General features: G+C 42.8%; 1 protein-coding gene across 2 annotated transcripts in view; it reads left to right on the forward strand.

Moving 5' to 3' along the window:
• KIT (KIT proto-oncogene, receptor tyrosine kinase) overlaps window positions 1-23,982 on the forward strand; it is a 92,728-nt gene extending 68,746 nt beyond the window's left edge. For both annotated transcript variants that reach the window (XM_048509940.1, XM_048509941.1), the window contains 12 exons: window positions 1,890-1,996; window positions 2,191-2,317; window positions 3,390-3,494; window positions 4,136-4,246; window positions 5,387-5,528; window positions 7,208-7,296; window positions 7,913-8,040; window positions 10,476-10,598; window positions 15,986-16,097; window positions 16,227-16,326; window positions 18,911-19,016; window positions 21,246-23,982. In XM_048509940.1, coding sequence (XP_048365897.1) covers window positions 1,890-1,996; window positions 2,191-2,317; window positions 3,390-3,494; window positions 4,136-4,246; window positions 5,387-5,528; window positions 7,208-7,296; window positions 7,913-8,040; window positions 10,476-10,598; window positions 15,986-16,097; window positions 16,227-16,326; window positions 18,911-19,016; window positions 21,246-21,371 — 1,376 coding nt within the window. In that variant the 3' untranslated portion in view covers window positions 21,372-23,982. The remainder of the gene's footprint in view (window positions 1-1,889; window positions 1,997-2,190; window positions 2,318-3,389; window positions 3,495-4,135; window positions 4,247-5,386; window positions 5,529-7,207; window positions 7,297-7,912; window positions 8,041-10,475; window positions 10,599-15,985; window positions 16,098-16,226; window positions 16,327-18,910; window positions 19,017-21,245) is intronic.
• The last annotated feature ends 855 nt before the right edge of the window (window positions 23,983-24,837 follow it).

A 24,837-nucleotide genomic window follows, 5' to 3' on the forward strand; every position in this document is an offset into this window, starting at 1 on the left:
AGAAGAAATCTTATATCACAAGCCGTTTTTGAAAGTCTGCTCTGTTTCAGAACTAACCAGCACTATTCTCAAGTTGCACACAAAATTAGTTGCGTGGAAAGTGACCTTGTTTTTTTTCTATTTTAGTAAGCTTTGAATTAAATTTGTAAACAACTCTCTTCTGTGATTGTCAAAAAGGGATTAAAAATATTTTAAATACATTCAGACACAAAAGCAGTGACATGGGCTAATAGAGTACCAGTGTTATTAATAGTTCTGCTAATGTTTAACTGTAGTAATATGGCTGTCCATGCAATGGATTAGATCCAGGACAAAAGCGCTTATGCCAGGATTCTTGCACAAGTGGGAATCCAAAAAAAGAGAAAAGCTTGTGATAGCCATTTTCACTTTCTGACATTGTGTAAGAATATAAGAAACAGCCTGCTGAATCAGACCAGAGTCCATCTAGTCCAGCATTCTGCTACTCGCAGTGGCCCACCAGGTGCCTTTGGGAGCTCACATGCAGGATGTGAAAACAATGTCCTTCTGATGCTGCTGCTCCTGAGCACCTGGTCTGTTAAGGCATTTGCAATCTCAGATCAAGGAGGATCAAGATTGGTAGCCATAGAACGACTTCCCCTCCATAAATCTGTCCAAGCCCTTTTTAAAGCTATCCAGGTGAGTCGCCATCACTACCTCCTGTGGCAAAATTTGAATATTAATATTGAAAATATTAATATTGAATTGAATATTAACATTTGAAAATGTAATATTTGAAACAGCGAGGAGGGTCTTTAACAATTTGATCAGTTCAGCTGTGCCGTCCGACTGATATTAATCCTGCTGTATCTTCCCCATTCTCTGTTGGTTGTTACTTTAGTTGTAGTTAGTGATTTTTATGTATTGTAAAACTGTTTTTAAAAGGTTCGTAGACCGCCCTGAGGCCAGCTTCGGCCAGGGAGGGCAGGATATAAATTTCATAAATAAACTCGTGTATTGAAATGTGCACTGAAAGATCTTTGGGACAGGAACCTTCCATTTGAAAAGAGCCGTGTGATTATATAGAGAAATAAATTAGAAAAGAGAAATATATTTTTTTACTTTCTTCAGCATAATGCCTCCTCTACTAGATTTCCCTCATATTCATTTTTGGCTCCTGTGAACCACAAATGGAAAGCATAATGCCTCCTCTACTAGATTTCCCTTATATTCATTTCAGTTCCTGTGAACCACAAATGGAAAGAGTGGGTGATCCAGGATCTTTGCCATGTTCCTCTTCCCCCTTTGCAACCCAGAGAAAGTTTATTGCAGGATTGAGGGACTTGTCTCAGTTGGTCAGCTGTGATGGAGATGGGAATGAAAAGCTTGCCTTTTCTACCTCTTGTACGAGCAGAGCTACTCTTGCAGAAGAGAAAGGAAACCATTTCACCCTCTTCCTTTTCGCTACTAAAGCCGCCTTAATTGCCTAGTTTATTAATGTCCACAAGTCGCCGAACCCCAAGAATAATCTTTTCTGCAGTCAGAAGAAGTGAGCTCCAAGGGGAAGGTGGGGAGGATACACAGTCCCTGATCCCACACATAATGCAGCCCTTTATTGAGATTTCTTTTGCCATGTCTTTGCCGCTTTTTTACCCCTAAGCAGTGTCCACATAGCTTCGTAAAACTGCACCGAGATCAATAAAAAGGAAATTGAGAGCGACGTTATGATTTCTCCTGCCGACGGAGTATTCTTTTAATCACTAAATAGTATTTGTGCCCTGACAGAAGTTGCAGCCTCCACAGGAACATCCCCACTTTCCAGTTCAGCGCTTCAATTTCAAACTGAAATGGCAATAAAAGGGCAAGCTGGTTTCAGGCTTTTCTTGCGCAGCCTTTTACACCGGGTATTTCTTGTCTCTCTCTTTTTCTAGAGCAAATCAGCACCCACACTCTTTTCACTCCCCTGTTAATTGGCTTCGGGGTAGCAGCAGGAGTCATGTGCATCACCGTTATGGTTCTCATGTATAAATATCTCCAGGTAAGGTTCAGGAATTCACTGCTGTTATATTTCTACCCTGCTTTTCTTCCGCAGAATTTGCTCCCGTTCCAGGCTGCGTTATGTGCTGATCCATGAAGCCCCCCCCCCCCCCCGCCATCCCCAGAGACCTGCTTTAGCAACTGCTTTCATTTTACCCAGTTTGAGCACTCGGATTTGTTTGCCCTGTTTTTCAGAAACCCAAGTATGAAGTTCAGTGGAAAGTGGTTGATGAAATAAATGGAAACAACTACGTTTACATAGACCCCACGCAACTTCCGTACGACGACAAATGGGAGTTCCCTAGAAACCGGCTAAGCTTTGGTTAGTTTGCCTACTCTGGAAATATGCATGTAGAGGATTTTGCTTGTGAATGAGGAATCAATAGGCAGAGTCTCTCCCAATGCTTTGTCCAACTCTGTTGTGCACCATAATACATGTGAACAACACATTCTGGTGCCAGAGTTTAAGGATTCAGTTTCCACTGGCTGTTGCCCCACTTTGGTCATTTCCCCTTTGCTGCGCGCTACTCTCAGTGCGCGTCATTTCTGGCGCATGCCTGTGCTTCCAAAGGCGCCTTTTTGAAGAGTGCCAGGAATGACGCGGGCGGAGGGGGCGCGAGAGCGGCAGCTTTGGGGTAGCTGCGTTATCGCCGCCCCTGTAGTGGGGAGTTCCGCGGGACCCCGCGCTACTTGGGGAGAGTAGCACGCAGCAGAAGGTAAGTGGGGAAAAGCCCACTGTTTCTGGCAGTGTTGAGGCAGTGCCAGGCAAAGTCAGATTTCTTTCTAGGTCAGACAGTCCTTTGTCAGACAGACTAGTGATGTATCTCACTGTTGCTACTCAAGCAATCCACATTCACCAGACAATCCACTTTTCTTTGCCAAAATCGACCATTCTTTTGAAACTCCCCTTCTAAAGTATTCCCCACAGACCATGATGGTCCAGTGTTATGACATTTAAAAGTAGCACGTCACTGTAGATAATTGTAACACAGAACTGCTTATTTACATATGACAGACGTCAGATAAGCAGGATATGGGAACCACAGAGCGGCAAGTTGGTGTGTTGTGAATAAAGACTGAAATGAAATGTGATAAGAAGCTGTATCGATGGGCCCTGTGTACCACAGCTTCATATAACAATGTGGTACATGATAGTTCTAGGGAAATAAACACTGTCCCCTTCCTTGTCATATGGGGGCACAACTTTGTTACTTCTCCCGTGATAGATGAAAGGTGAAAGGGCCTTTTAGTGGGTGGGACACAGCCTATGGTCCTCACCTTGGCTACCACAGTTTTAGACTACTTTAACAATGTTTTTAAATGAACTTTCTGACATTGATCACACGGCCAGTCTGTTTTGCTTGTTCTTTAAATGCTTCATGGAAATCCTTTAGGTAAAATTCTTGGGGCTGGAGCTTTTGGGAAAGTTGTTGAAGCGACTGCGTATGGTTTGTCCAAACCAGATGGGGCAATCAGAGTTGCTGTAAAAATGCTCAAACGTAAGTCCCTGGATCTCTTTCATTTATTTATTTTTTTAAAATGTGTCTCTAACACTGATGTCTAAGGGGGTTCCAGAGTAGCTTATGAGTAGATTATAAACTAAACAGTAACAAAAAGGCAAGCTACCATTACAGCAAACTACAGCATACAACTGCTGTTGTAACTACCATTGCAACAGACTACAGATGCAGTCAGTCTTAAACAACCAGTTCCTATCTGAAAAGTGAGCCAAACAAGGCCTCCTTTGGGAGTGAGTTGTACTATAAAGGTGAGGTGTCATTTTCAGTGTAACTCTCTCCTGGAAACCCCTCAGCAGGGCTTTGTTGGAAGAGCTTAAAGAAGCTGGTCAGTATCGGATAGGGCAATATGAAGGCATCTCACTGTGTGACAGCTGACAACTTCCTTTTGCTGACTGTTTCAGTTGCAATACTTCTACATATCCATACACTTTTAGTCTTGGCTTTCCATCAAGGAGTTCAGGGCAACCATTGTATGCCATTTTGCCCTCAGAAGAACCCCGTGAGGTAAGTTAGGCTGAGAGATTGTGACTAGGCAAAGATCACCCAGGAAGCTTCATTATGGATCTTTCAAGCTCTTACTCCTACACCACTGTGACTGTGTTCCTTCTTTCTCTTTCTAGCCAGTGCCCATTTCACTGAAAAAGAAGCCTTGATGTCAGAACTAAAAGTGTTAAGTTACCTTGGCAACCACATTAACATTGTGAATCTGCTCGGAGCTTGCACTGTTGGAGGTACAATTTTCCACGTGTCCCTCAAGTTTGGTGTGTCTACTTGGAGAGCATAGGTGTCAAACTCGCGGCCCTCCAGATGTTATGGACTACAGTTCCCATCATCCCCTGCCAGCATGATACTGGCGGGGGATGATAGAAACTGTAGTCCATAACATCTGGAGGGCCGCGAGTTTGACACCTGTGTTGTAGAGTGTTTTTTATTTCACGGGTTTCAGGGGGTCTTGAGAACAGCAGAGCCTGTTTCCTAGAGGACATTTTCTTCCATATTAGCAGTTCAGTCACTGGGAGGCCCCAATTCATTAAGCCCCTCATTAAGCTATGCACTCCTACTTGCCCCTACAGGGGGTCTAGGATCTTGTCATAATGCTGTCTTGGCATAAACTTAAGCGTATTTTTGCGCTATTAAATAAATTGTAGTTGGCGAACCAAGGGTGAAGAAGCTACCCACATTAAGTAGTGCTGGCGCAGAATCCTATAATTGAAATACCATGCAGTGTTATTACAGATTCAAATGACTTAGAGGCAGTCAGGCATTCAGAAAATGCATATTTGATCTCAAAACATTCGTACCAAAGGCAGCTCAACTCCATTTTCAAATTTCATTTATATTAGTATAAAAGGTCTTGAGCATCTAGCTTTCTGTCTCAGTAGGCCGTTCTGTCTGGATGGTTTTTTCCTATCACTCCAACAAGTATAATAGTCTACATCGTTTCCAAAACATTACTGTAAGAGCGAGAAGTCCTACTGTAAACACGAGTGAATCAAAGGGATTAATGTGAGGAGTTTACATTTGGAACAGATAACTTCCTTCAGGAAGGGTTCCAAAATGAAACAGATGTGTCTGGTTTGTACCATTATCACAAGACTTTATTTAATTCATGAGGTTTTTTTGTTTTTAACAGTGCAGTACTATTGGTGTTGAAATAATTAATTGGGAATGACATCGTTTTAATTGGAAGTAGGACCCAGCCTCTGAATAGGGGAGCTGCTGTTGTAATTTCACTGTGACACTGCTCTACAGTGCTGTTTGAAATGGCCTCTTTTGTGCTTGTAGCAGAATAATCTTTTAATTTTTTAAAAAAATGCCCGAGATAGGATTCTGAATTCACCCACCATTTCTGACTTCCTCCACATCTGCAGGTCCCACTTTGGTCATCACGGAATACTGCTGCTATGGTGACCTTTTGAATTTTCTGAGGAGGAAACGTGACTCCTTTATTTTCCCAAAGCATGAAGAAACAGCTGTCTACAAGAACCTGCTTTATCAAAAAGGACACATGTGGTAAAGATGTGCCAATGTTAGCTGTCATTGCCAAGAAATCACAGTCCATCTTTTGTATATATTTTTTAATAGATCCGTACTGATTTTGTGAGGGGAGGGGAATCCTTATTTTGCTATATTTCATGCTTCCTTTTAAGGGATTCATGTAGACATGAGGTTATTCTTTTTAGTTTCACAGGAGCTTTGGCAGGCAGGCTCCCAGGAAAGATGAGGCTTTGCCCAACGCCATCTAGCATTGTGTTGTAGCCACATGAATTTTTGATTACTGAATGTTGTGGTTCAACTGTAGGGCTATATACATCACAAAGAACAGCTGTCTTCTAAGACCAAGCTAAACATAACACCCACAAGCTTTTGACTTAAGTCTCTTATCTCCTGTGGATTAGCTTTTTTGTTAGAAAGGACACTTTAATAAGTCATAATTTTATTTAGGAATCTCAGAACCAATTAGACATTCATTCCAATTTACCACAATCTAGGGGGTGAGAGTAGCACTTGGGATGGAGTGATGTCGCACTGGTGTGTTTGCCCACCCCGCTGGCTTAACTGGCATTTAAGAAAAAGAAGAGTTTGGATTTATACCCCCCACCTTCCCTCCTGTAGGAGACTCAAAGGGGCTTACAATCTCCTTTCCCTTCTCTCCCCCCCTCCCCACAACAAACACCCTGTGAGGTGGGTGGGATGGAGAGAGCTTGGAAAGCTATGATGAGCCCACGGTCACCCAGCTGGTGTGTGTTGGGAGTGCACAAGCTAATCTAGTTCCCCAGATAAACGTCACAGCTCAAGTGGCAGAGCAGGAAATCAAACCTGGTTCTCCAGATCAGAGTGCACCAGCTCTTAACCTCTACGCCAATGCCGCTCCCTTAAGCCAGAGGGGAGGGCAAGCAGGGCTAAACCTGGCTGCTTGTGAAGCTGTGAGTGGGCTAGGGACATTCCTGGGCGTGGAGCCAATCGTGGTTGGCTACCGCTGGGCTTTTGGCTTTGTAATGCCGCTAGTGCAGTAGTCAGATTTACACCACCCAAAAGGATAGCGGAAGTCCATTTCAGGCTATGGGGGATTCTTCAGCAGCTGGGACGTTCTTTTTGCTACCTCTCCTTGCCGCCTTGATCCCCTCCATGGATGGGGGTGTGAGTTTTGCGCTGCCCAATTAACCAAATTTTGTGGGGTCAAATGAAGCCCACTTGTTTGCCGTTTCTCAAGCCAGGATGCTCCAGGGCAGGTCACAATTCACTTGTCACTCACTCTCAGACTGAGGAAGAAGATTTGTACTGATAACTCCCTTTCCTAGGAAAAAAGGTTGTTCTGGGTCCTCTTACCCCGCCCCCACCCACAAGTCCTTTCTGTTGTGCAGTGAGCCATGACAAATGCCCTACTTGATGTTCGAATTTTCTAGACTACACAATCCGTCCATCGGTACAGTAAGGTGTGGTTCTGGATGGTTTGTCTGCAAGGCCCAAATGCTCCAAAAAGAGTTGAAATAATCCAGCTCCCAAGGTTTTCTCTCCCTCATTTTCCTGATCATCAGATAAATCTCATCAGGTTCTATTCCTTTTTTAAAAAAAAAAATTGTTTACTGCCTAGAGACTTTTGGAGTCTTCTACACAGACAGCTCCTTGGTAAATGCCACTTCTTTATTGTGTCCCGTATATTAAGCTCTGCTTCCTCTGCTTTCCTTCAGTGACAACATCAATGAATATATGGACATGAAGCCAGGAATTCCTCAGATCCTCCATGCCAAAACAACTGCAAGACATCCAGGGAGACCAGGTAAGCTTGCATCCCAAAATGCCGACAAGAAACGAGGGGGCGAGGAAAAGGTTCAGTTTTAAAATGGTCAGCCAGGCATTTCCAATTATAAAACCTAGTTTGGTGGCACAGAACTTTAACTACCGTGTTTCCCCGAAAATAAGACAGTGTCTTATATTAATTTTTGCTCCCAAAGAAGCGCTATGTCTTATTTTCAGGGGATGTCTTATTTTTCTGTGTTCTGTTCGTCGGGCATGCTTCCAAACAAAAACTTTGTTACGTCTTATTTTCTGGGGATGTCTTATATTCGGGGAAACAGGGTATGTGTACTGCAGTTTAAACTTATTTTATTCTTCTGTTGGATAGTTGCAAAATTATCATGAGAACAGGTTATATCAGGGGTGGCCAACCTATGGTGCTCCAGATGTTCATGGACTACAATTCCCATCAACCCACACCAGCATGGCCAATTGGTTGTTTTTGATTACCCAATTGGCCACCCCTATGTTGGCCACCCCTAGGTTATATGTTTGTGTGTGTTAATTCAGCGTCAGACTCTGCTGATGGAATATCTGTGATCTTCCCAAACAGCCATAATTAATTTTTTTGTTATATTTTCCCCCCACGTATTGCTTAGGATCATTTGCTAATCAGGACGTCACTGTTGCCATTTTGGAAGATGATGAGCTGGCTCTAGATACTGAAGATCTGATAAGTTTTTCTTACCAAGTTGCGACAGGCATGAGCTTCCTTGCCGCTAAAAATGTAAGTTGGAAACTGAAGGCAGAAAATGATTTCTTCACAAGGAGCGACGTTGACAGTGAAGTCCTAAAGAGGTCTACTCAGAATCTTACTCCACACTGTTCAGTGGGGCTTACTCCTGGGAAAGCGTTCTTAGGATTGCTGTAAAATGAGGATACAATACCTGTTGAAAATGTGATCAGCCCCTGAGTAGACCTGCTTAAGATGTCTCTTTTATAGCGTGATGCTAAGAAGTTACCCCCTTCTGTGTCCATTGAAGTTAATGGGCTTAGAAGGAATAATTCTACTTAGAGGGCCTGAAAAGTCTACAGCAGTTACTTACTAGAAACGACAGTGGAACTAGTACATGAACCATTAGCAATGAAACTTCTTTCAAATCACTCCCAATTCTGCTAAGAAAATTGTTATCCACCACCAGCTTGGTGTAGTGGTTTAAAACAGGTGAATTTTAGTCTGAAGGACCAGGTTTGGTTCCCCATTCCTCCACATGAGTGGTGGAGTCTTATCTAGTGAACCAGATTTGTTTCCCCACTCCTCCATGCTTGGTGGGTGACTGTGGGCTAGTCTCAGTTCTTTGAAACTCTGTCAGTCCCAACTGCCTCACAAGGTGTCTGTTGTGGGGAGAAGGGAAAGGAATTTGTAAGCCCCTTTAAGTCTCCTTACAGGAGAGAAAGGTGGGATATAAATCCAAACACTTCTTATTGGGATTTTTCAAACTGGGTATTGACTTGAATCCAGTTACCTTTTTCACTCAATCTCGCCTAATTCCACTGCTTAATACAGCTACTTATCCCAGACAGCTTTTGTCCAGGCAGGTCCCGTGAACCCCAGCATAGCCTTTTTGATGGTCAAAGGTGATTCCTTCCTCCCTTTTTAACCAGCTAAAAAGCTTGTAGGATCCAACCCAGTGAGTGACATTACTAACATATTGTATTATCGCCATGTACTATGTCAAAGTAACTAGGGGCAAGTTAGCTAGATGTCATTTGAATGATAAATAGCATGTCCTTCAAAATGCTATCTAAGGTGTCTTTCAAAAATCAGAATCTCTTGCTGAAAGCTCAGACTTGTCATTTGGGAACAGCCATTTTTTTAAAACCATGGGCTTCGGAGAACTGACGTTTTGCTTAAATCGAAACTATTCTTCCGCGTGCAAGTTAGTTTCTTGATTTGGTGCATATAGCTGCTTCTGCACAGTTTTTGGTGCTTCATTCATAGGGGCAGCAATTATAGAACATGTGCTGTGGCAATAGAGATCCCATGAAAGGAATTCCCTGTGCCCTTTCCTCTTTTTATTTAACTTTTCCTTTTCACATATGCTCTACTGCAGTTCTGTGGTTGTCAAAGCTGTTAGGGGTTTTGGTTTTGGCTTCATACATGTTATTGACTAAGGCCCCTTCCGTACATGCAGAATAATGCACTTTCAATCCACTTTCAGTGCCCTTGGCAGCTGTGCGGAATAGCCAAATCCACTTGCAAACAATTGTGAAAATGAATTGAAAGTGCATTATTCTGCATGTGCGGAAGGGACTGTAAAATGGTATCTTTCCAGCTGTCTTGCAGCTTTCCCTCTTTATTCTTTTGTAGGCTATTGAGACAGAAACGTTCTGCACCTTCCCTCTCATAGCTCTCCATACATAATTTAGCCATTGGGGAAATTAGAAAACAGTCCTTGAAAAAAATGGAAATAGAAAACAACTTTTCAGTTTTTTTCTGGGCCTTCACATCTGTAGGAGAAAAACTCTTCTATGTTAGCTCAGCAATACTACAAAAAACAATTAAGAGTAGAAAAATGTAATAAAGAACATGCACATTCAGAAGACATTACCTGGAAGTAGATTCCATTCGTTTCAGTAGAAGAAGAAGAAGAAGAGTTTGGATTTATATCCCCCCTTTCTCTCCTGCAGGAGACTCAAAGGGGCTGACAATCTCCTTGCCCTTCCCCCCTCACAACAAACACCCTGTGAGGTGGGTGGGGCTGAGAGAGCTCCAAGAAGCTGTGACTAGCCCAAGGTCACCCAGCTGGCATGTGTGGGAGTGCACAGGCTAATCTGAATTCCCCAGATAAGCCTCCACAGCTCAGGCGGCAGAGCTGGGAATCGAACCCAGTTCCTCCAGATTAGATACATGAGCTCTTAACCTCCTATGCCACTGCTTCTTTCTGTGTAAATCTTCCTTCAGTTATAGTACAGAGATTGAAAGGTAGCCTACCTGGCTATGGGATCCTGATGTAGTTACTTTGGCCCAATCATTTCTTTGTGCCCATCCTCAAAGTCCTATTCGCTGTATTATTGTTACTTCAGCAAGTAAGGTAAGATTCCCCTTTTGCAGCAGATCAGCAACTCTGCATAACAAGTGTAAATTAATAACAAAGCTCCACAACTGTTTTGCATCTGCCTTTATTTTGTGCTTATCTGTAAATTTATTTTATTTTTCAGTGCATTCATAGGGACCTAGCAGCAAGGAACATCCTCCTCACTCACGGACGCATAACAAAAATTTGTGACTTTGGCCTGGCGAGAGATATCAGGAATGACTCAAATTACGTGGTAAAAGGAAATGTAAGTATCACTGAGTGCAGCCTGTGTCTCCACAAACAGCAGAGCAGAACTAATCTGAGCTCTTAACCACTATAGATTATGCCACAGCCTTCTGCCCAGTAGATCATGGCTCACCTTGGAATGGGGGGTGGAGGTGAAGAGTGGAAACAAACTGATCTGGACTTCCAAACGGAAGGTGCAAAGAAGGGTTCCCCCTGTCATTGCAAACCACTTTCCCTTAAATGAACTTCCTTTTGACTGAATCCCTTGGTTAAAACTGTAATCTCTTCCTGTGTGCTGGAACCTACTATTCGAAATGCCCTCTTAAGATGATGAGGATCCCAGGCTCAACCAAAGAAGGCTGCGTTCCTTCCTCTTCCACCCTCCACTACATTTTTCTCGCCAAGTTGAATGTGGGATGCTGACCGCTAAGGCACGAGCGCAAGCAGGCAGGCAAACGAACAATATATTTTATGCCCCTTTCCCCTAAAAGCTCAAAGTGGTTTACAAATGAAAACAAATCAACACTATCTAATAACCATGCTAAGATCAGATTGATGACCAAACACAGTATTTTAAACCTTTGATTGCTTCTGTACAGGGAGGATTGGTTCTTGATAGCTGTTTTGTTGCTGCTGAAAATGCAGAGCCACTTACAGCAGCGATGGAGATTCTGCTGGTGGTATTTCCTCTTGTGCCTCTTGTGTCCACCGTCCACCTCTCACCACTGGAGTGCGTTTTGCCAGCTTTTAAAAGATCAGTGGTAGGCATATTGCTATAGAGCAGTGATGGCGAACCTTTTTGAGACCGAGTGCCCAAATTGTAACCCAAACCCCACTTATTTCTTGCAAAGTGCCAACCCGGCAATTTAACCTGAATGCTGAGGTTTTGGATTAGAAAAAAAATGGTTGGCTCCCTCTTCCTCTGCCCCACCCACTCGAGCAGGGGCCAGCCTGCTCTAGCCTCCAGCAAGTCCCTTGCGCACTGCTCTGTGCCTCTTTAGCATCTCTGCCTCCTCTGCGGCCCCCCCTCAGGCAGCAGCCACCCAGAGCACAGGCACCAGGGCCGCCAGCCAAGTCCTCACTGCGGTGCGCGCATGTCGTGCTCAGTGGCCCAGGCCAGCCTAGATGTGTGTGTTTGGGGGGGGGGTGATTTTCCGCTCCCCACATGACAAACTCTGTGTGCGCGTGCTTACAGAGAGGGCTCTGAGTGCCACCTCTGGCACCCGTGCCATAGGTTTGCCATCACTGCTATAGTGTAATGACAGGATAACGGTATAGTTCACTACTGATTTTTGGTGGCAGGGCTGAGTGGCAAATGCAGAGGGTAATGGTGCCAGATGTGGATTGGGGATGTGGAGAACTCTGCATCTTCCTGTCCTCTTGATGGCTAAATGTGCTTTGATTACAACTGGAACCTTCTGCAAGCCAAGCCACCACCACCACCCCCAAAATGGACAATTGCACAATGACGTCATGTAGATTCAAAGAAAAAAAAGCCTGCTGTGGTTTGGGGAGGGGAAAGGATGAGAAGCCTGAGGTTTGTGTGGGAACAGCCTGTAACGTCACCAAAATGTTGACTGTGGCAAGGATATCAGAACAAAGATGCCACAATTCCCCACTTGACTGTGCAGTTCCGGTGATGGATCCGTCACAGGAGAAGCTCTCATTTTGGCTGAAATGGTCCTGACCCCCCTCAAAGAAGGGGGGGGGGAATAGACAATGATGAAAAAACCAAAGCAGTCCCAAGGACTCATGTCAACTAGTGACCAAAAGTCCCTTTATGACAGTTGCACAGGCAAAGAGACAAAAGTGACAGATCTGGTTTAATTCTCAGGGTAAGGATCTGCATTTTTAAAGTCAGGACAACAGCTTGCAGGTGGGAAGTAAGTAATTACATTCCATTTGCCTAGATTAGGGGGTTTCTGTGTCCTGAGTTGCCTGTTGTTGCCTGATCCTCACAGAGTCAGAAGAGGAATTGACTGCAGCTGTCAGGAACTGAGGGCAGAAGATGCCCCTTAATCTTGTCTGGCGTAATATCAAACCAGATGCTAAGGGAATTCAGAGAGCGGTGGAAAGTGATAACAAGCCGTTGCTTCAGTCTAGAGCAGGAGTGCTTTGATCACCCTTGGGCAACCAAAGATAACAGCAGTTTTAGAATTCTAATTCAAGACTTTTATAGCAAACTCAGGTAAAGAAGTAGTACAGACTGCTTCCTTTAATCCAAAGCTTCGTGTTCTTACTGCATTTTATGCTGGGATCAGACTTATGATATATATCATGTGCCACATAGTGAACATAATGTAGTACAATAGTCTGGATGTCAAAACCAGCCACGAGTGTCCACCAAGTAGCTACGGAATGTGAATTACGTGCAGATCTGAAAATTAAACTAACCAATTAGTAATTATATACGCAACATTAAAAGTATGGAAAATAATGTAGGAACTGTTTTAGGATGAGCCCAAAGAAGAACATTATGACATTTTTTGTTCCTTCTGAGAAGAAATCTTATATCACAAGCCGTTTTTGAAAGTCTGCTCTGTTTCAGAACTAACCAGCACTATTCTCAAGTTGCACACAAAATTAGTTGCGTGGAAAGTGACCTCGTTTTGTTTTTATTTTAGTAAGCTTTGAATTACATTTGTAAACAGTCCTCCTCTGTGATTGTCAAAAAGGTATTAAAATATTTTAAATACATTCAGAAACAAAAGCAGTGATGTGGGCTAATAGAGTATCAGTGTTATTAATAGTTCTGCTAATGTTTAACTGTAGTAATATGGCTGTCCATGCAATGGATTAGATCCAGGACAAAAGCTCTTATGCCAGGATTCTTGCACAAGTGGGAATCCAAAAAAAGAGAAAAGGTTGTGATAGCCAATGCCATTTGCACTTTCTGACATTGTATAAGAACATAAGAAACAGCCTGCTGAATCAGACCAGAGTCCATCTAGTCCAGCACTCTGCTACTTGCAGTGGCCCATCTGATGCCTTTAGGAGCTCACATGCAGGATGTGAAAGCAATGGCCTGCTGCTGCTGCTGCTGCCCCCGAGCACCTGGTCTGCTAAAGCATTTGCAATCTCAGATCAATTTCCATGAAGACTTGTTTTATTGTTTACTTATTATTATTTATTATGAAGACTTGCCACTTAGGCTGATAACTTTCACAAAGAACACAGATCTCTCACTTTCTCATAGCAGCATTCTCAATCTCTTTTCCTCTCTTCCCCCACACCACATATTCCTCTCTCTCCAAACCAGTCAATGGTACCCCTTAGGATACAGCTATCATTCAACCATAACACACTTCAATCACCCATCCAGACCCCGCCCCTTTCCCACTCTAGAGGCCAACATTTTAACCCACAGCAACATCCATAGAAACTTCTTCACTAAATCACAGAAATAAAACACACATTAAATATTTACTTTGTGAATTACCAGAGCTAATTTTGCAGGATAGGAAATGAAAGTGTGGTCAGTCCATTTAGGTTTCCACTTGGGCATTGCTGGATCCAAGGCCATGGCTATTTCAACAAGTAGCCAAATCTTCATTTACATTACCAAAGCAATGCAGACTTGATATGAGTTATCCCCTTCTAAGGTCATTGCAGTCAGTGGGTTAGAAAGGCACAACTCTATTTAGGATTCCACTCCCAGTTATGTAAACTGCCTAATGATTTAATGAACTTCAGTTTGAGTATGGATGCAATTCATAAAAACTATTCTTGCTAGTTCTTTTTGGAGTTTTAGTGGATATCCAGGTGTCAGCAAGAAAGGAACTTGCTTACAAAATCAGCTGTAAAAATGCAGTCCTTATTTTGCAGCATATAGCCAAACAGTCAATAGTTTAAAAATTCCCATTGACGCCATCCCAAGAATACTCAGCCAAAACTTGTCAAGGATTTTTGTGCTATCACTTTCCTAATATCTTGATGCCAATGATCTTGTCTGTTTCTACCACACTGAATGCCGTGCAGAGGTGGGGGGCGCTGTTCGAGAAACACATGAAATGGGTTGGATGGTTTTTTAGGACATTGGCTTAATCCCGTTTTAATTTTACTAGGTTTTGAATTATATTTTGAAAAGATCGTATTTATTTGCACCCTAATGGAAATTACCTTTTTTAGCAGGCTGTGTACTAATTAGAACTGACTTGATTGGTAGATTAATCACCTAATGCTTTAATCAGTTAATCCAAAAAGACTGGTTTGCATGGACAAGGCTTCAAATTAAGCACAGTTACTGCGATTGAGAATGGGGAAAAGTACTAAGCGGTTCTTTACAATCTCATTTGTAACCGATTTTCTACTGTTTGAAGAAAAGCAGCTACCTTTTTGGGACAATGTAATCGATTAATCATTTATAACCCACTTGGCTGGTTTGCTAGCTGGGCCATTCCTAGAGAAAATAGACCTGACTAGGGCAGTACATCTGGATGAAGCAGAACCAAAAACAAACCTGAGAAAGCCATTTCAACTTTTGTAGGGTTTATTTTTGGCCAAAAAATTATGGTAATTTAAGGAAGCTGAAAACTGGATCCTGAAAAATGCCAGATTTTTCTGACATTTTTTGAGCCACTTCATAAGAACATGAGAAAAAGCCTGCTGGATCAGACCAGAGTCCATCTAGTCCAGCACTCTGCTACTCGCAGTGGCCTACCAGATGCCTTTGGGAGCTCACATGCAGGACGTGAAAGCAATGGCCTTCTGCTGCTTCAACTCCCTAAAGAAAAAAGGGGGACCCCTTTTTCCCCTCCTTATCCCCCTCATTTACCTGCTAACTGCTGCCTCCAAAATCCACATCGGCTCAGAAGTGGCAGAAGGCAGAACTCTGGCCTAGCATTAACTTTCCCTCACCACCTCCAAAGACCACTTGGACTCTGGAGCCAGTTGGGGGAGGAGCAGAGCTAAAGCCAAGCCTTGCATTCAGCTTGGCTTTATGGAATTTTTCAGGATCAAGTTTAAAATGCCCCCCAAAATTAAAAAAAAGATTGTGGAAAACACTACACCAATATGGGGCTTTGACTTCTTTTGGATTTTTTGAAAATGTCCAGGTCTTTTAAACCCAAATCTGAAAAGTACCAAAAATAAAATGGTGCACATCTCGAGACCTGACCATAGTTACACATGTCTTGCTAACACCCAGGTCAGATTATTGCTCTACATAAGGCTGCCTTTGAAGATTTCAGCTAGTGCCAAATGCAGTGGTCAGTATGTTGTTGTGCACAACTGTCATCTAAATCCGGTTCTTTCAGGATTGCAGTATCTCTCTTTGCTTCTTGGTTTAAGTTGTTTACAACATAAACCATCTGATAACAGACCCCAGTAATTGGCTTATTTCACATTTTATATGATAGGATCTTTTATGCTTTTATTTTTAAATCTTCTTTCCCTTTGTCTGCAAAGGCCCGGCTTCCTGTGAAGTGGATGGCGCCAGAAAGCATTTTTGATTGTGTGTATACATTTGAGAGCGATGTCTGGTCCTATGGAATACTGCTTTGGGAACTCTTTTCGCTAGGTAAGATGCATTCAGCAATCAAAGCGAGGGCTCTTGCAAAATAGCAGAATTGTTAGGGCTGTCTTCATTTTCCTGGGGTGGTGGTGGGGGAAATAATGTGATACATTAACAGGGCTTCTGCATTCACAGGAAGCAGCCCCTACCCTGGAATGCCTGTGGATTCCAAGTTCTATAAAAGAATTAAGGAAGGATACAGAATGTTCAGCCCAGAGTTTGCACCTGCTGAAATGTGAGAAAACAAACTTGGATAATTCTAACGTGTAGATTTTGATTATCTTAAGGGGGGGGGGGGGGATGGTGGATCCATTGCAACATTTTAGCTTCCACCAGAGCTCTTGTGCAATTGGAAACACAAGCGGTAGGCTTTTTACACTAATTCAGAAGTATTGTATGCCTACTTACATTTTCACGTGTTCAAGATTTTGTGCAACCAATATTTGGGCATTATAATGAACAGCTGTTGCGCAAGATCTTGTGCAAGCAAAAGTGTGCTTAGTCTGTTTATGTTTCCCTTTGTGCATTGCTGGACCCAAACCACAGTCTTTTCTTTTTCTTGCTGTAGTTGCAGTAGCTATGTGTTTATCTATTTTTATTTCTGCCATTCTGCAAGGAGCTTGGGGAACGATTTATCATCCTCCGTTCCCTCATCTTGTCCTCACAACAGTCCAGTGAGAAGGATGAAGCTCAGAGAGGGTGATAGGGTGATATACACACACACCCGACCCTACCTTTGCAGCCCCTTATGGACTAGTAACTTATATCCAGTGCCAGATTTTGAGCTGCTGCATATGATTGAAGAATACATACATGGTTCTTTCTCGTCTGCGTGGAGGAAGTGGTGATCTCATGCAGAACAAAAGAAGAATATCTTGATGCAGTTTTGTACTCCAGATTTATCTAGTTCAAGTTTGATTTTTCCCAGAATAAATCTGATCTTTGATGGCTGTAGCCCAGTAGCCCTGTATAATAAACAGTCACCTGATCTTGATAATTGTGCCTTTGAACTGGATGTTCTCTTACCTTGTAATGTTTGTTTACTGTCAACAGCGTGACAGCCACTGAGTACACGTTCGCACAGTCATGGCACTGTCCCTAACCAGTCAGATACAGATGCGAAAGGACAGGATGAAGGAGGGAGTAAAGTGAGGGTCCTTATATTTCCCCATGGTTGCTCCACTCTTCATCAAGCAGTTTATTGAGGGGGCTGGGACTCTGTGAAGTCCACCTGTCTTTCACCAGGTCAAGAGCATTTTGGGTGGCAGCTCCTTCCAGTAAATGCTCTACTAGGGGAGATCTGTGCCCTGTCAGATTTATCTTAATTCCTCAAAGCCTGTAAAACAGAACTCTTTTAACAGGCATTCCTTCAGACTCAGGCCACAGGTTTGGTCTGGTACGTTCCATGTAATTGCTGGCCAGTTTGATGCCTCTGCTTAATACTAGAATAAGTGTTGGTGTAGTAGTTGAGCAGGTGGACTCTAAACTGGAGAACTGGCTTTGATTCCCTACTCCTCCATACGAGCAACAGACTTTTATCTGGTGAACTGGATGTGTTTCTCCAATTTTACACGTGAAGCTTGTTGGGTGACCTTGGGCTAGTCACAGTTCTTCAGAACTCTCTCAGCTCCACCTACCTCACAACGTGTCTGTTGTGGGGAGAAGAAGGGAAAGGAGTTTGTAAGTTGCCTTAAAACTCCACACAGGAAAGAAAAGCGGGGTATCAATCCAAACTGTTCTTTATACGGCTGTGATATTTATTGTATTGTAAACTGCCTTGAGCTTTGGAAGGACAGTATAGAAATGTAATAACTGGATGAATGAATGAAATGGTCCTACTGATCACAAGCAGGCTAAGATCCAAAGAGGTGAGCCCTCAAGAGGTGGGTTTTAGAGAGGGACTTAAAAAATATAAGGTGTTGATCTGTGGAATTTCCATTGATTGAAAAGCAAGAGGCTTTCCCAACAGCCTACCTGCCCTTGCATGCTTATCTGTAAGACTGTATTATTATGGGTGCAGCTACACGAAGCTTTGTGCATGCAGCAGAAGAATTCATGGGGAAACCCTGATTTGAAGCCATTTGTGGGTTGGCGGGGGGAGGGGCTCACTGCATTATATCACCTTTCTTTCTGGGACTCCAGCCACTGTTTGTTAAGCCATTCTGACCCATGAGGTTGAGGCAGTTCTCTGGTTCCCTCTGCATTTCTCCATGATGCCTGAAAAGTTGACCAGAGGGAGAAGAGAGCCACTGAGCTTCCTCTACCAGTGGAAGTGGAGAGAATTTTATTCCATTCAGCAGGGCAGCCCCTTTTGCCCAATTCAGCAGGGCAGTCCTTTGACCCACAGCATCAACAGTTTTTGGGCAGGGGGAGACCCATTTGAACTAAAGCCTTGTGTTTTCAATTCATAAGAGCCAATGTACTGTCGAAGGCTTTCACAGCCAGACTTAACTGGTTGTTGTGGGATTTCTGGGCTGTGTGGCCATGGTCTGGTAGATCTTGTTCACCTTTGCTTCTGTGGCTGGCATCTTCAGAGGTGTATCACAGAGAAGTTGCCTCTGAAGTTGCCAGCCACACCTCTGAAGTTGCCAGCCACAGATGGCAGGTGAAATGTTAGGAACAAGATCCACTAGACCACGGCCACACAACCCGGAAAGCCCACAACAACTCATAAGAGCCAGTTTGTGGTTTGAAAACCAATGTTCAGGAGGCAGTAAAATAGCATGCATCTGCATTTTATAATATCTGTGTTTAGATACAAGCATTAAGTTTTATCTCCTGATGATGTCTTGGTTGATCAACCCTAACCATATTTGCAGGTATGAGATAATGAAGAGTTGCTGGGATGTGGATCCTGTAAAGAGGCCAACCTTTAAGCAAATTGTACAACTGATTGAACAGCAGATTTCAGATACCGCAAACCATGTAAGCATTGAGCTTTCAGCCTTGCTTCCTGAAGGAGAGGAGTGTTGAGTGTCCTGTTTAATGCAGTTATGCATTGTAAATGTTCCTTTTCCAATTCCATCTGCATCGTACGTCTTTCCTGGTTAAATGAAATGAAAAGGTCTTTAAATGCAGCTTGGGTACATTTCTACCCTCCTCCTTGCTGCAGAGATGGATTATGTCTGAACTTAAGAGGCTTTTCTGAATGTACTGTCTCATCTTTACAGATTTATGAGTAGAGTGAACAACCAGAATTAATCTAGATGATATATGCCTTTGATTGTGCTTTTAAGTAGTTTTGTCATGGTGTCGTATACTATGCAAAATGTCAGACCTTTACGCACACATACGTACTTCCCAAAAAGAGGGTTCATAATAACAGGTTTGATTATTCCAATATCTTCTTAGGAACAGAGGAAGAAGAGGATTTAACTCTCTATCTTCCATTAACTAATGAGTTTAATGAGTACGGAACTAATGAGTACGGAATGCTTACCTCAGGACTCTTCTTTGTGCAGTGGGCTTGCAGAGGGGTCTCCTCATGTTTCTCTGTTTACACATGAGGAGGCACTCCCTCCTTTCTGTGGAGTTTTTCTGAAGAGAGCTTTCCAGGTCTGGTTCTCTTAACTCCACCCATCAAGTGATTCTTAAAGGCAAAATCTCATTACACACCGGTAGTCAAGACTTCTGACTTAGGCCTTTAAGCTGCATTTATGTCAGTATTACTGTTCCAAAAGTAATCCTCCCCCACCTCCACAAATAAAACAAGTAGAACCATTCTCTGGACCATAGGCTGCTAAAGAAGGGGACCATCCTGGAACAAATATTCTCTACTCCTCCCCACAACACTTGCTGCTGCTGGTGCAGCTGCTACTGGAGGACAGAGGCTTGTTATTTCCAAGCTCTCTTTATAACAATATCTTGAAATGTCAAGAGAATTAGAAGTTGGAGTTGTGTGAGTGAACTTATTTTCTGTTACTTGAAGCATCCAGCAATATGGAAGGGGAGCAAGGGGAAGGAGTGCAAAGTGCTGTGAGGGAGAGGGAAGACTGGCCATGGGTGGAGGGAAGGTCTCCAAGACAAAGCTGTTCCTACTTGCAAATCTCCCTGCTCTGGCAGTGAAGCAAATTAAAAGTCTTGCTCTAAAAGTGGTCTCACTTGCCACTGAGACAACGGAAAGTGAAAGCTGGGCTTGAGGAAACAGGTCCTCACAAGGAATCTTGCTGCGATGGACACTTGCTCCCACCATGTAGCAAGCACATTGTGCATAATTGGCTGTTATCAGGCATCTAATGGCAATAAATTCAGCAAATATCTTGGAGCAGGAAGCACTGAATGGTGGATGAGATGTTCTTAATCTTTACAGTACCTTTTTGGTTTAAGCAAAGTAATTGATGCACAAGAACTTTCTTCTATGTGGAGATCATTCATGGGTCTCTAAGAAGTTCACCATTCTCCTGCATATGGTGTATATTATTCTTGCCACCAAAGTGACATTCACAAGATAATTTACCATGTAAAGCAGCCCACCTGATTTGACTTTTCCACTTCAGAAATGCTCTCCTAAAGCATCTGTTATTCCACCACAAGAGTTTGGGTCCAGGCAGCTTTTTCTCTGGTGAAAAGGGAGGAAGAGGTGGGACTTCAGCTATCAAAAACATCTGATGAACATCTTGGGATCTACATGGACAAGAGCCATGTGGGGTAGAGGCTGTTGTAAAGTGGGGGAAATGGCCGAGATAGAGCAAAAAATTGACGACCCAACCTATATCATGTGCTTCAGTGTAAGTAGGTGCATTTGGGAGGAGGGGCAGAGCCAGCTTCTGAATCTATCTTTGCTGTATAGATTCATAATTAAATCCTCCTGACTGGTCATTCCTCTCACTTTTCTCCCCAGTAGGAAGCCCATTAAGATACAGCAGAAACAAACATGAGCAGGGAGAGGTTTAAGAATGCAGCACAGGTCTTCCTCTGTCTTTGTTGGCGGATCTTCCTTCCAGCTCCTATACAGTCTTTTGGCTCACACTTCTAGGCATGCCTGTGGTTTAATTCCCTGTTGCAGAGGAGAAACAAACTCAGCCAGGTCTTACACAACTAGTAGGACCTTCACTAGCACATAACTCTCCTGGAATAAATGCAGAAAGCACTAATAGTTGATTTTCGTTTTGGGCGCAGTCATTCAGTATTAACTCTTGGTTATTTCTTCTGCAGACTTATTCAAATATTACAAGTAACATTTGCAGGCAAGGAAATGACACAGATCATTCGGTGAGAATTAACTCAGTGGGCAGCAGCGCTTCGTCCAATCAGCCCCTGCTCATGCATGAGGAAGCTTGAAGACCGACTCTGCAACCCTGGATGGGGAATCCACTGTTACTTTCGGCATTTTGACAGAATGACTACTTGTTGTTCTCATTTTATATACCGCTCTGCCAAGGCTAGAAGGAACACCACAGTAATTTTCTTTCTCTCTGTTTTTCTTTCAAATCACATCCTGCTTAGAAGCAAAAGCAGATTTACCAATCATAGTTATAGTGTTGTTGCTGTGTTTGTTAGAATCTGTGTATAGTTGCTGTGTTATATGCATTTGTAGTGTGGGGCCAGATCTGGAAGGGGGAAATAACCTTAATAAAACTTTATGTTGTGTTTATGGGATTTTTGATGGATTTTGAGAGCTCCGGAAGCAACTAGACAAGACATGTGAGATCCATGATGGGACTGAATTTCCCAACATCTTTGATGTCCTGTAGAGGCAGTCACTGGGGGATCCTGTGGATTGGAGCCAAGGTGTGAGGAGAGGTGGGACTTAACTCCAGCACATGTGCCATTCCCCACTTGAAATCCCCTCTCCCAGATCTGTTAAGTTTCCCTACTGCTTTGCGTTTGTGCGTAAGATTGGGAAACCAGCACACAGACGAAGGCTTCACCCTGTTCATTGTTGTAAGCTCCCCCTTTCCCATGGTTGCTTTTAAATGCAATTGAAGACGTAATCACTGCTCTCTCATGGCAAGTCTAGTTGGATTCTTGAAAGCTGATGTTTGTGTTTGGAAATAAATAAATGCAACTAACTAATTTCCCACAAATTACCATTACTTGCCAACTTTGAAATGTGAGCGCAAGACAGTGTTCAAAGCAGAATAAGCCAAGAGAAATAGAGAGATCCTTAATGGTATCTCAGTGTGATAATCAAAGATGATTAGCCACCTTGTAGGGGAGATTAGAGAATATGGTTTGCCTGTGTACCAATTCAGGTTTCAGTTTCTTTCGTTGTGGGCTGAACAGTTCGAGGTCAGCTCCCGTGTTGCCTTTCTTTTATGCAGAGGTTTAAAATCATACACAACTACCTGCCCTAGCGCATATTTTCTGTTACCCACACTGGAAGCCAGTCTATGAATCAGTTTCCCAAAGCGTGCAATGGGCCGTTTGTCATTCCCATCTGGATCTACGTGTAAGAAAATAACATCTAGTTCTGGAAGAGACAATGCGGATAGTTGTATTAAAAACAGACAATCATATGTTCTTTATACACGTACTTTGATCAAATAGACAAAGTGTCTCATGATATAAGCTACATTCCTCCCAAAGAACAGACTTGTTTTTCACTTGTTTGTTTCCTAAACCAGTCTAATTGTTCTCTGGTTCTCCCAGAAGCATCTCTTGCATACGTTTCCCTGCTCAGCTGTCACAGTTTTTTTAGACTGGGCCCCACATGCCGCATCCTGACTAGAGCCTCTTCCCTTGTAACATTGCATACTGCAGGGAGGGCAACACTGTGAAAAAAACGGAGTGTTTGAAATTTGTGCATGTTCATGTCATAGCCGAGTGGAATATTGGCAAGCATGTGGAGATAGGAATGTTGCATCTTTGTTGTAGTTGTGTTGTTTTAAAAGACATCTTTGCTAGCCCTCAATAAGAGAAAGGTGCTGGAAAGTCCTAAAGATCCTTTTATTTTCTAAACGATTCATTTGTTTGTCCTATTTTTCATCAGTGAGAAACAGGAGGTGTTGGGGTGATTCACTGAAGTATCTGTTCCATTTGCATTGCACGCATGAGCATTTTAGTGCCTGATTGCTTAGCCTTAACATGCCAGCTTCTTTCATTGAGTTTGCATTTGCTTGTTAGAAGTAATTATGTGCTCAAACACCGATGCTGTTCAAAATGTACAGATTGCCAGAGCTCTCCCCAAGTTACACTGGATTTGCTGTATATCTGATCTTTAGCTATTCTTTTTTCCCCCCTTCCATGTTGATAGCAACAGAAATTTATTAGCCAGTTTTTTTAAAAGTAGACTCTTGCACTGGAATTATTTATGCTGTGGCACCTTTTCCAAAGTTTGTGGGGTTTGAGGCGAACAGTCGGCTCCAACCCCACATACGAGGAGGGTCCCCATTCTCTTCTGTGAAGGGAAATGTTGTATACCTGTACTATGTTTTCTTATTGCACAATACAAATCATCCCTCCTCTAAGAATGGGGAAGCCCCTCCACATGCTGAGCATCATGTGCGCATCAGACTCTCTGCATGCACACCAAAGCCACTGGATTGACATCCTCCACTCCAGCTGTTATCATAAAAAACATTTCTTGGCTTTTGTAGATTAAATTGTAATAATTGTAGACACAGCGGTACTTCATGGGCACTTGGATGAAAGTTTTTTTTTTCTTTTAATATTCTCAAAAGTTATATTTTTATAATTTTTGGTTCAAAAGTTAGCTTTGCAGTAGCTTGATATTTTCAGATCATTTTATTGTTCATATTGTTTTATTGTTCCTGTAAATGCTGAGATGTAGCAATAATGTCCTCTGAACTCCTTTTGGTTCTTGAGTCTTAAAAGATATTTTTATAAATATATATATATATATATATATATGTGCAGCGACTGCATGTATAAATATGTGGATGTTTGAAAGTGCATTGTTGGGAAGACTGAATAAAAGTGTAAATATTCATAGGTCTTACTGTCATATACTTTCATCCCAATTCTTCTGTTTCCTGGAACCCCAATGCGAACTGATGGGACACAAACCACTGTGTTCCATTGTGCAGAGAACATCTGCTGCAAACTGACTATGCCATGGAAGTGGGCTATACACCTTGTCTATATTGGGTGTTATTTGCATAGCGAAAAAAGAGGAACCAGCGACACTTTTGTGCCTTGCCAACTGAATACTAGCCCCAGGGAATGTATCAATTGAGGTCTAGAATGTAGAAGTCAAACTATCTGGATTTCTTCCTATTTTCCTAAATTTCCCCCCTTTTCACAGGGAAAGGGTAATAAACAGCAAGACAAGCTAGTTAATATTCACATCTGACAAAAAAAGATGCTGCACGTAATAAGATACAGAACCTGAATCCAAGCAATCTAGTGTTTATTAAAAAAAAAAAAACTAGAGGTGGGCAAAGTGAAGCCAGGCCAAGAATGCTTTATGGTTTGGTTAAGACATAGTGCAAAACCATGGCTTACTTTAGTTTGTGAATCACTCAGATCCTGGCTTTTCTTGACCAGTGCTGGTTTCATCCCCTGGTTTCATCCCCTCATCCCCTGGTGTCTCTGTAGCCAAGAAGTGCATGAGAGTAATCAAGGGAGGTCTTAGTCATGAGGCATCCACAGAAGCTGTTCAGGGCCCCAAGCTTGGGTGGGGGCAACCACCTATGTCCCTGTCCCCTTAATTAGGGTGAAAGGAGAGTGAAAGCAGGTATGGCTCTTTTTGCTGTTCATGCCCACAATGTTCAGCTATCAAGTACCCAGCCTGGTGGTTACTGCTCATTCCAGGGTTGGGCATGTCATGAACCTTCTTGACCCC

Source organism: Sphaerodactylus townsendi, linkage group LG10 (assembly GCF_021028975.2).
Source record: "Sphaerodactylus townsendi isolate TG3544 linkage group LG10, MPM_Stown_v2.3, whole genome shotgun sequence".
Classification (NCBI taxonomy): domain Eukaryota; kingdom Metazoa; phylum Chordata; class Lepidosauria; order Squamata; family Sphaerodactylidae; genus Sphaerodactylus; species Sphaerodactylus townsendi.